The sequence below is a fragment of the Cyclopterus lumpus genome, chromosome 22 (genome assembly GCF_009769545.1).
Source record: "Cyclopterus lumpus isolate fCycLum1 chromosome 22, fCycLum1.pri, whole genome shotgun sequence".
In the NCBI taxonomy this organism is placed as follows: Eukaryota; Metazoa; Chordata; class Actinopteri; order Perciformes; family Cyclopteridae; genus Cyclopterus; species Cyclopterus lumpus.
This window is the reverse complement of record NC_046987.1, coordinates 19,608,788-19,620,854: the sequence shown is the minus strand read 5'-3', so window position 1 is coordinate 19,620,854 and position 12,067 is coordinate 19,608,788. Positions and strand designations below refer to the sequence as shown.

General features: G+C 44.2%; 1 protein-coding gene across 1 annotated transcript in view; it reads left to right on the top strand.

Annotated features, from left to right (window-relative positions):
• The first annotated feature begins 4,480 nt into the window (after positions 1 to 4,480).
• The window catches only part of pax9 (paired box 9), a 7,800-nt gene continuing 213 nt past the window's right edge, over positions 4,481 to 12,067 (top strand). Inside the window, exons 1-3 of the mRNA XM_034562574.1 lie at positions 4,481 to 4,638; positions 5,224 to 5,832; positions 11,265 to 12,067. The exon at positions 11,265 to 12,067 is cut by the window's right edge and continues 213 nt beyond it. Of these exons, the coding sequence (XP_034418465.1) occupies positions 4,635 to 4,638; positions 5,224 to 5,832; positions 11,265 to 11,443 (792 nt within the window). The 5' untranslated portion in view covers positions 4,481 to 4,634 and the 3' untranslated portion in view covers positions 11,444 to 12,067. The remainder of the gene's footprint in view (positions 4,639 to 5,223; positions 5,833 to 11,264) is intronic.

The window sequence follows — 12,067 nt, the reverse complement described above, 5'->3', positions numbered from 1 at the left end:
ATCATCATCATCATTCAGATAAATAAATGCATTTGACAGGTTCTGAATAGATCATAACATGAACGTTTTGAATCTGACTCAAGGTGAGAAAGATTCATTCATTCACTCATAATAACTCATTCTTATCAGTTAGATGAAGATTATTACGTCGATTATGAACAAATTGACGCTCTTGAGGAAGAAAGGATTTTCTGAACGTAGTGGTTTGATGTCAGATTCATTAACCACTTATTTGTATGTTATTGCACAACATTGTGATGACACCATCTCCACGGAAATGCTAAATATTTTAGGCATATTCGATCAGACGTCATCGAAAACCTGCAGCTCTTGAAGTGAAAAGGTTCGAGCCCCGTAAACCAGGACAGGTATTTATTTATGTATGTATTCATGTTCCCGTCGCGTCGCGCGCGTCGTGGAGACAACAGACACAAAGTGCATCAAGTCCTCACTGGTTGGACAAATGTTGGAAATTAATAAAAAAACACACACACAAAGGCGGTGAAGTAATAAACTGACGTGACTTTGTTCCCACGCGAAGGAGCTGATTGAGGGGGGGGGGGGGGGGGGGGGGGGGGGGGGGGGGGGGGGGGGGGGGGGGGGAGGCCGTTGCGTCACTCTTTATAAGTGCACACTGGAGATGTAAACAAAGTGTGTCTCGGATCACTTTTCACGGCGCACTACTTTTCTCTCCTGGTGCCGCATCTCGGAGGCAGAAAGCCGCGCGGCGGGATTTAGACATGTGGATGTTCGACGTTGTGGCGCACGAGCACCTGAACGCCATGCGTGATATTTAAAAAAAAGTGTCATCTTGGAGAGCTTAATATCCGGGAATGAAGTGGGTCAACTATTACGCACCATTCCACCAGATAAATACGCGTTGGAGTTCCTCCGCTGCTGGTGTGGCATCTTCTCAATGTCTTTATCATTTGGGGACCGGGGGGGTGAAGAAGAGCCACCACGAGGACAAGAAGAAGAAGAAGAAGAAGAAGAAGAAGAAGAAGAAGAAGAAGAAGAAGAAGAAGAAGAAGAAGAAGAAGAAGAAGAAGAAGAAGAAGAAGAAGAAGAAGAAGAAGAAGAAGAAGAAGAAGAAGAAGAAGAAGAAGAAGAAGAAGAAGAAGAAGAAGAAGCATCTCACGCCTCAGTCAACGCGCTTCTTCCATCTTCTGGAGTCCAGGAGGAAAAAATCAATTATGAGCAAAGCAAACACTTTCCTCCCTGAAAGAAAGCTGTGAGATAAACAGGTCCGAGGTCAGCCAGTATAAAACATCACCAGCTGGAGCAGCAGCTGTTGTACACAGAAGGTACATAGAAGAAGAAATATGTCAACAAAAGAGACGACTAACTAAATAAACCCCTCCATAGATTCAGTATTTTAATTTATTTTTAAATAATTATCATAACCCTGAATTACATCACGAGCTGGCTTTGGTTCATATATAATCACACTGTTAAAAGACTCATTGTTTATTATTTATGTACATTAATATGCACTTTACAGCTTCCTTGTCTCAGTTATCATGTTCCATGACAATAAAGTTTAATTGAATCCAAAGTATCTCGCATCTTCAAGGGTTTAATTACATTATAATTAGATTGTAACACACATTTTTTGTAATACTTTCTTTGAATAATCTTAGCATTTTTAAAGCGTTATACACCTTTTTGAAGATATTAAATGTTGATTTTTTTAGAGAGAGGAATGAGAAAGTGAACACGTGCTGCAGGAGAAACAAGGAGCTCACGTGCGTGTGAGAATCCATTATTTACAGAAAGTCCATCAAAGCATTCAGTTGAGAGGAGGCGCAGTGAGACGCGCGTGCTCTAAGATCTGCATCCCTAAATGTTTTTTTTGCACAAAAACCGGAAACGCTGTGCACGTGTGCACCATGGTCCAATCCTACACAGGATTTAGCACACTCTTAAAGTAAAAGTACAATTTATTTCAAACATATTTGATAAAATATGTCCCTTTGCTTAATAATATTCTAATTTGTAGCACATTTAAACTTACAATTTGCTACAATGTGATTATTATTATTATTATTATAATGACAAGGCCCACAGTTGAATATGTACATGCTGCCAGCGTGATGAGGGAACCCACCGGCCTGTCTCCTGCAGAGAGCTGCAGTCGAAGCTTTTGAGTCCATCGTTACACAATTTGTCTTGACAAGTGATGCGTTGCGTTCACGGGCAGTTTGAACAATTCAACTCGACATGGACAAGTTTGGACTTGTGAGCGCGCGCATGCACAATGTGACAAGCCGCGCGAGAGTCTGGATATCATTATTAGCAATTGCGCTTTCAACTCTTAACACATAATAACAATACTACTATAATATAATGTAATAATAACAATAATAATACCCGCTGGTCATGGATTCGTCCGAGTGTAATAATCACTTCATTTGTCAGATTGTTTTCAATAACCTGCGTGTATTTATTTCCACCGTATTTTCCAGGTGTCAATAATAAACACGTCCTCGGGTGGACTCTCGTCGATCATATCACAGACCACGAGGAGGAAGCTCAGGTGTCAACAACAACAACAACAACAACAACAACAATGCTGAAGATGGAGCCGTTTTGGAGACCTTTGATCCGTCAACACTGACATTTATTTCAGCCACCGCGAGGAACCTCAGTGGAAACAAGTGGAGCACGTTTCCCCCCACGGAGAACACGACCCTGGACGCCTTAGTGGCGTGGGAGCTGAGCCGGGTGGGCAGGTGGGGGAGCAGGAGCAAGAGAAAACCTAACAACCTCAAGTCGATTGTTTTTGAGTAAAATAACACGTCACGTAAACAAAACTATTTCTAGAAAGAAAAAATTATAATTGAAACACACCATGTGCATATTTTCAAATCCATAAGCCACCCCTGGGAAGGTGCATGAAAAAAAAAACCCGAGGGAGAGACGTGGTGAACCTCCACAGCATCGAGCCCACGGAGCTGGGAAACCAAACGTTGTGTGTGCACGTCGGGCGCGCGCACGCAGTCCGCGTCGGTGTTTAATGTCATGCATGAGGTTCGCAACAATATTCGTATGATTGCGCGCGGCGTGTACAGGAGCGCCGTTTTGATGTTTACACGCACGTTGATCCCTTCAGCTCCAGTCATGCGCCGTGGCCTTTTCTTTTTTAAATATGACCCGAGCAACAACACGCACGCAAAAACAACCAAAAGCATGTGTCAAACAATTGGGGGAGAGAGAGAGAGGGCGAAGGCGCAAAGTTATGGCCTGTGTTTGTTCCTCTTGTCGGGAAGCAACAAATCTTTCTTATTGCGTTGCACGCGCACAGCGACATGCACGCAGAAGTGGCGCAATTAGAAACACTTCTCTTTAGAAGATAGAAGATAGAAGTCTGAAGCCTTTTGAGCCTCGAAGCTAATTATCTCAAAGTTAAGACAGGACGCATTATTTATTATGTAAGAGCTTTGTATGCCTCAACGCCTGCAGACCATAATTCGCACACACACACAAAAAAAGGGGCAACATGTGGTGCATAAAGCCCCAATGCAGATGAAATGGATTTGCAGTATGAAAAATGAAAGAGGGGGGGGAAATCTGTTGAGCGCTTTAAAGCGTGATGTTCGTTTTGCACACGTCGAAATAAATCACCAGATATTTTGTATTTAAATGTGGGCACGTGGAGATCCAAAAACTATAACTATCAAGATTTTCTTGGGGTTGTGACCGCCTGGTTTGCAGCTCGAGGTCACCGGAGTGAAGGATTCTTGGGGAGCAACACGGGGACACGTGTGGTAGTCCTCCAACAGCGTGAGATACGATTTAAAAACATAAGCCGACTGCATTCATCACTCATTTCCTCCCACGTGCGATGCGTGGTGGCGTCGTGGACTCAGGTGTTACACCTTTTGGTTGTTATTTATTACCATTTTCTTTTTTTGGGGGTGGGGGGGGGGGTGGGTTTGGAAAAGGTTCCATCCCGGTTATAAAAACAAACAAAAAACACACATGAATGATTGAATGTATTAACACGTCATATGTGGGTTTTAATATCAAACATATTGAGCTTTTTTTTGTTATATATAAATATCTGTATTTTCTTATTTTTCCAGGTGACGGTTCTGGAGCTTTTACGCGCAACATCACGGTTGAACAAAAAAAAAAGAGGTGGAGATCCAACATCTTGATATTTCTTTTACTCACCATATCCATCTCCATAACAAACGCATTCATGATGGTATGTCCACAGCTTTGCTTTCTGATGGAGGAGGAGGAGGGTGGGGGGGTGTGTGTGTGTGTGTGTGGGGAGGGGGGGGGGTCTCCGTGGACTTGTCACGTCAAAACCTTTTTGGGGCCCAATAGCAACGCAGCTCTGATACATCTGTAAAGTCTACCGCAGGGCTGAGCCAATGAGCGGGGCGGACGCGTTGGAAGTCCCTCCCCCTCGCGTCCACAGATTGAAATGTAAGCCTGTCTGCAGCGCCGTCAGGAAACAGATCGAGCTTTTTGTCCCTCTTGTTCCTCCTCGCGCAACAAGAGGGCTTTTTTTTTTTCTTGTTAACGCGGGTTTTTTGGAAACGGTGGACACGCTGGACGCGGAGCAGGATCCACGCAGGGGGCACAATCCGGACACCGTGTTCTTCGTTTGCGGCTTTAACGCGATGGGTGAGTTCAATATTAGTCATATTTTGGGCTGTTTTTTTTTCTTCTTCTTCTTGTGAAGGGGATGCAGCGGCGCGCGGAAAGGTGGGTGAACGTGCAGCGCGACACCCGGCTGTCCGTTTGAGTTTTAACGGCTCGGGTTGTAGCTGATGATCCAAATATGACATGTGTCAGTTCACCCGTTTGGACTTTTCCTCGCGCACCGCAACTCTCAGCCATCGGTTGGAGCTTATTCACCAAAACATTACGCACAATTAAAAGTGATCCATTTGTATTTGAGAGGGAACACCTTTTTTTTATGTGGTGAAAAACTCTTAAAAAGATGTGATTTTGCGTAATGAGTGAAATATTTTTTTTAAAAGAACTATTTAGTTTTGGTCACGCGATGCATCTTTATGAATGACATGCCTGACATAAGTAGATTAAAACACTTTCGCCATATTTGAATGAAGTTATATACAATTACGTGTTTAAATATCAAGCCTGTTAAACGTGTGGTTTAACCCGGGTTAAAGCAGTCTGCGGTGGGCCCTTTTGCTCGGTCTCATTGTTCCGCCCGTGTGTGTGTGTGTTTGTTTTTTACACCAGAGCCAGCCTTCGGTGAGGTGAACCAACTCGGCGGTGTCTTCGTGAACGGCAGGCCGCTCCCCAACGCGATCCGGCTCCGGATAGTGGAGCTGGCCCAGCTCGGGATTCGACCGTGCGACATCAGCAGGCAACTGCGCGTTTCCCACGGCTGCGTCAGCAAGATCCTGGCCCGCTACAACGAGACCGGCTCCATCCTCCCGGGGGCCATCGGGGGCAGCAAGCCGCGGGTCACCACGCCCACCGTGGTCAAGCACATACGGACATACAAGCAGAGGGACCCGGGGATTTTTGCCTGGGAGATCCGGGACAGGCTACTCGCCGACGGGGTTTGCGACAAATTCAACCTGCCCTCCGTGAGCTCCATCAGTCGGATCCTCCGCAACAAGATCGGGAATCTCTCCCAGCAGAGCCAGTACGAGTCGGGCAAGCAGGCGCCTCACCCGCAGCCCACGATACCCTACAACCACTTGTACTCATACCCGACGTCCAAAGTGCCCACTCCCCCTGGCATGCCCACCCTTCCCGGACACATGGCCATGCACAGGATATGGCCCTCCTCGCACTCCGTGACAGACATTCTGGGGATACGGTCGATTACAGAGCAACAAAGTAAGCATTGGCTGCACCGGAGGGCGGTTGCATTTTATTTATTGCACATTTATTTAAAACTATACCTTTTGAGAGGGGGGGGGGGGGTTATGCGCGTGACAGTACGAATGTGTGTGGATGCGCTTTTTCTTTCTTCCATTTCAGTTACTGTGATTGTTTTTTTAATAGGCCCCCAAAAGTAACCCCAAAGGATGGAGAGAGAGAAGGAGAGAGGGAGAGAGAGAGAGAGAGAGAGAGAGAGAGAGAGAGAGAGAGAGAGAGAGCTTAAATACCAGTTGACCTGCCGGCTGATATTGATTTGAAAGGCAGGCAAAGTGAGTCCAGAAACAGATGGTCCGGGCTTGCAGTAATAATTAAGAGGCGGATGTGGAATATTAGAGGGACAGCGGAGGGGAAGGCGGTGAGATGAAGTGCATCAGAATGAGGTGTGCTGAATGTTGTGCCATGAATTGGAGCCAGACATTGTGTGTGTGCTCTTTTCTTTCGTTGTACCCGGGATTCGGGCCCACAAACCCGGGCTCACACTAAGGCTGATCGTCGCCCAGACGGTGTCACGTGCGAGTGTAGCTGGAAAAGTCCCACAACTGTTTTGGAAACAGTGAAACGGGATCCGGCATAAATCAGTGTTAATGGTCGGCTCGGTGTTGTGAAAGAGGGCTTTTTCTTTTTCTTCTTCTTCTTCTTCGAGCTTGTTTTCCAGTGGCAGGAAGCGAAGCGCTGTCAGTGAGTTGCGCGCGGTCCATGCTGTCAGGATTCATGGCTACCGCGCACACACACACACGCACACACACACACACACGGACACACACACGCGCACACACACACGGACACACACGCGCGCTCCCCGGCTCCTCTCGACCTCCACCCGAGAACCACAACCCGGGCAATCTAAACAAGACACACGTAGGAAGGCAGATATTCACAAGGGGGAGGAATGTGTTTGGGAAAAGCTGCCTTTCTAAACAATGTGTGCATTTCCAAATTATTAGCAGATGTTTTGTGGCAATTTGTTTTTTAATGCTTAGTTTTACAATATATAGGCCTCCGTTTGGTGAGGTGAGAGCTCGTGTGCAACCAAAGGGATTTCACCAGACATATTATTTAAAAAAAGGATTAAAAATCTTAATCTGTAAGAGGGAGTAGGAGGTAGAAATCAGGACAATATGTGCAGAATTACTAGTCACATGAAGGGAGTTATTTTACGCACATGTATTAAATTGATGCATTATTTTCCGAACATCCAACAATACTATTTCCACATGTGCAAAACGCATATATATATGTATATTTTTTTAAAGAACAACAAAGCTCTTTATCGAGTTATGACTTGGTGGGCTTGACTTTCCACAATATCCATCACGACCAATGGAGGGAGACGGTGGAAGTAAATCTAATTTTTTCCCCCGACAGAAGGGCGCGTTGGTGGGCTAAAATGTCTCTGACCCACCGGAGAGTCACCTCACGTCTCCAACTCAATCCGGTCCTCAGGGGGAACCAACACCATATAGAACCACAATGTATAGTTTCAAATATATATTTTAAAAGGCACGTGGGGAGAAAAAAAAGAATACTTTTACATCAAATTACAATGTTCAAAGAAGTCAAAATCTCTAGGCCTAATCGCGTTTGTTGATACATTAAATGTACTGATAATAATGGGTAATTAAAAAGTGTCTCTATAACAGATTATGTAAATATTGCATTAGACACAAAAAACCCCTGCTATTTTTGTTTCGATGATCAAGAATATATATTTAAAAAAATGGTATTACTACTTTACGCACACGGAAGCTCTTTTGGACGCTTCAGCCATTTGTGCGTAAAAGGACAAATAATGGTGCAAAAACGTCACAGGGCTTATGATCTAATGCAACCTGGCTAACCTGATAGATGCATGAGAAGCAGCGGCCTACTCGGGTCATTTCCTTATCTTAAAATCCCCCCCCCCCTCCAGTTAGTGACAGCCCATCCCCTTCCAGCAACACACTAGACGAATGGAGCGTTATAAACGGGACTAATTCCCCTCTATCAAGCTATCCACGAGTCACTTGCGTGGATAACACGCATTAAGAAGCTGAAGCAAAATACACACAGGTACAAATATATATAGATATGGACACTTCACTTCTGGCAACGCTGGCTTTTAATCTCTTTTGTAGTATTTCATAACATTTTAACAATGACGCGGCTTTGAGATTTCACCGCGTTAATGCGCTTCTTCTACTGGCTGGTATTTATTAAAAAAATAACTTATTATTGTTCCACTTGCTGTACACAGCCTGCTGCGTGGTCAGTGCTTTTATGAATGAGTGTAACTCATTTAATATTTAGTGGGTTCAATAGATTTGGGTTAGTTATTCTCTTGAGTCTTGTTTTCAAGCTTTATATGTTGTTGTTTTAAAAAATAATAATTGAGGCGTGTTTAACACTCATAAGCTGGTTGGACACATACATATATAAATAAGAGTCAACAAACAAATCCAGCTGAATGATTCTAACATATAGGCCTTCAGTATTTAAATATATTGCTTTGTTTCAGCGCGAGACATTGAACTTCCAGAAGGAACATTTACTTTTTGCATAATTTGTCTTTATTCAGATTTATTGCGAAAAAATGCAGCAGTTTTCAAATTAAAATAACTGTTATGCAGGAACATTACACATCATTATTATACAAGTCCCCACAAAAAAAGTAGATTAATACACCAATCGACGCCGAATTTCACACACTCACGTTACTTTAAAATACTTTAGTTTTCCCTAATTATAACTATAATAAATACAATCTATTATACTCCATAAATATATTTATATTTTCTCGAAAATAAATACATTTGAGATGTTTTGTATATAGGCTCAAATGAAGGGCTATATGAGTGTGTGTGTGTGTGTGTGTGTGTGTGTGTGTGTGTGCGTGTGTGTGTGTGTGTATGTGCGCGCGCATGCGTCTTCGTTTCTCTTATTTTGACAGGGCGTGAGATTCTCGCTACATATCAAAATAAAATACAATTAAAAGATTAATTTGGTGTCACTGCATGACGGGGCCGGTGACACCGGCTGTCTAAGCGGGCGGAAAACCAACCGGTCCGAAAACACCAGCAAGCCATCACATGCAGAACATAACAACTCTATAAATTACAGATTTTATTGCACTAAAAACAAAAGTAAGTATATCCTCCATAAACCTGGAGGATTAACGGAGCCTTTGTACAGCTAATACATCTGCATTTGCTCTTTGGAGTATTAGTAGTAAGTCAAGTCTTCAAATAATAATTCATTTTCTCCGAGTTTTCCAAAAACAAAAGTGTCACTTAGTTTTTTCTTCATTTTGTCTCATTGGCTTAATTCTTATTCTCTCCGTAAAGTACGATAATTACAATGGGACACTGAACGCATCATCGGCCTAGAATCCCATCCCCTTGATTCCTGCGTGAGGACAGAGGGCTGCGGTGGGTGACATGTGTCCTGTAGGCGCTGTTTGGAGGGCAGGGGCACCCATGGGACTCTGTCAGGGAGAGGGGCGTGGTCCTCTGGGAGAAAGAAGAGGAGCATCATTAAAATAGATTTACGGTTGAGCCACGAGCTCGGTGCGCGCGGCGGCTCGGAGTTTCGAAAACGGTTGAAACTTTCTGAAAAAAATTGACTTTTCTTAACAACAAGTTATACACATATATATATATATATATATATATATATATATATATATATATATATTTAATGGCACGCTAAATGACGGTGATTTTAAATAGTTCTAATGATTTATTTGAAATATAAACAATGGGATCAGGCGTGACAAATACGTTTGAGTTATTTAGTTAGTAATTATTTGGATGAATGGCCTCGAGGCTTTCATTCAACATTCAGCTCAGATTTGACTTGTTTTATAATACCGAGTTGAGAAGCCATCAAAACACCAACACAGTATTTATAAAATAAAATAAAAGACTAAAGAAAACAAGAGTAACCTAAAACAAATTATTTAAAGATTATTATTTAAATACAATACACACATTTTGTATTTTTTTTTGTAGGATAGGATAGATATGCTAACATAATGTTATATGTATAATAATAAATATATATATATTACATTCTAAGATATAAAACAATAAACAATACGTATAAGTATATTCACTTTAGCGGTGGATACAATAATATAAAACATATGTCAATCTGCTTGGCAAACCTTTTAAATGCTGTTGACTTTGTGTCAGACAGGTGTGGATGTGTCTCTGCTGCCATTTGTAAAGACGGAGTGGTCTGGATTGCGTAATACTGTAGTTGTGTGTGTGTGTGTGTGTGTGTGTGTGTGTGTGTGTGTGTGTGTGTGTGTGTGTGTGTGTGTTATGTATGGTGCTTTTAATTAGTGGAACATGTGATCATCCTTTAGTATAGTACACATTTTTTTCCAACTGATTTAATTGAAGAAAAAAAAAAGCTCAAACATTATTTCAGCTCAGAGCACACACACACACACACACACACACACACACACAGAACTAGACACACACACAGAACTATATCACTTCTTTTAAAATATCTATTTTAAAGAAGCCTGCCGGTGGACTCTTGTAGACAATGAAGTCAAAAAAAAAAAAAAAAAAAAGGATCTCCCAATTTCAGAAATAATTCTCAGTAGTCTCGGACCACCCATGCGACAGAAATTCGGCCTCCCTGTTGAAATGCTTTTGGTGAATTCCTCAAGTTTAAGTCCATGTCGCCGTGCCAGAAAAGCAAAAAAAAAAAAGAAGCCCATTCATGCTCCGAACCCCACGTTCGCCTCACTCTCTATCATATTTCCTCCTCTTCCTGCCCCTTCACTCTCAATCTCTCATGACATCTGTTTTGTGCCCCCCCCCCCCCCCCCCCCCACACACACACAAAACCCCCTCCCCAAACCTCCCCGTCCGTCTCCCGTCGTCCGAAGTGGCGTTTCAACGCAGCCGAGAGTAAACGTCCACTTTTCGTGGGGTAGAAAACAATCACGCATGCATGGTTATTATCCATCTTTTATCCATATGTTCCAGGGGGGCACACTCGATCAGTCATGCTTTCATCAAAATTGGGAAAATAGTACTTTTAGTAGTTTCTGCTGTTTTTAATTCAATCACTACTCCTCACTTGCCTCAGCTTTTGTTCCATTATAACCGCGTCTACCTGTGTTGTGTGTGTGTGTGTGTGTGTGTGTGTGTGTGTGTGTGTGTGTGGGGGGGGGGGGGGGGTTCACCAAACGATGCAGCAGAAACATTTAAGTCTCAATCCGCTGTCGACAGTCTCGTTTATTGTGGCGGATCATTTCGTGTTTTCACTCGTGAGGTTAAAACCGCAGACTTAAAAGTCCCAATCCGAGGAGGCCGCCCCCGAAAAAAGACATCCGTGACCTTTCCAGACGTCTAAACGCTGACCTCTCTCTCTCTCTCTTTCCTTCCCAGACGCCGAGTGGCTCGCCCACAGCGAACAGCTGTGTCACAGCACCCAGCACCCCTCCCTGCCGCCCTCCCACCACCCGAGCGTCACCCTGCACGGGGTGCAGCGCCACCACGTCGGCCTGTGCGACCGGTCCCACATGGCGGCCGGCCAGTGGCAGTGCGCCATCTCCCCACAGCTGTGATGTCGCCCGCCTCACCCCGTGGGGCCTTTTTTTTTCTTCCGAAGACGCATGACAGCCGACCCACGTGACGCCGCCGCCGTCGTCCACCAACCCCTCCCCTCCACCTCCCCCGCCCCGGTCACCGGGCCTCGGCGCTGTGAAGTCAGACTGATGGGATGGAGGGATGGAGGGGGAGGGTCGGGGGGGGTTGTGAGAGACGGCGAGGACAGGAGACAACAAGTCTGTCCCCTGTGGCTTCATTTCATTCCCCGCTGCCTCCTTTCCTACGAAGGACTCGGCCCCCAGGACCCATATCTGTGCCCCCTCCTCTTCCTCCTCCTCCTCCTCCTCCTCCTCCTCCTCCTCCTGCTACACAGTCAGACCAAAGACACACAAGGAATAAACTGTCCTTTTTTTTTTTTTTTTAAACCAACAAACTTGTGTGAAAGAACTTGCAGGACAGACAGGTGTACTGAAGGACTGATGTATGACCGCTCTTCTATCCATCAACACAATTCCTCTCAGATTCTTTATTGCACACTTCTGCAAATGTCTTTGGGCAAAACGGGGTAATGTATAACTTCACGAGTACGCAATCAAAGAGGGATGGGGGGGGGGGGGGGGACTACAGTTTTCAGGGTGCTT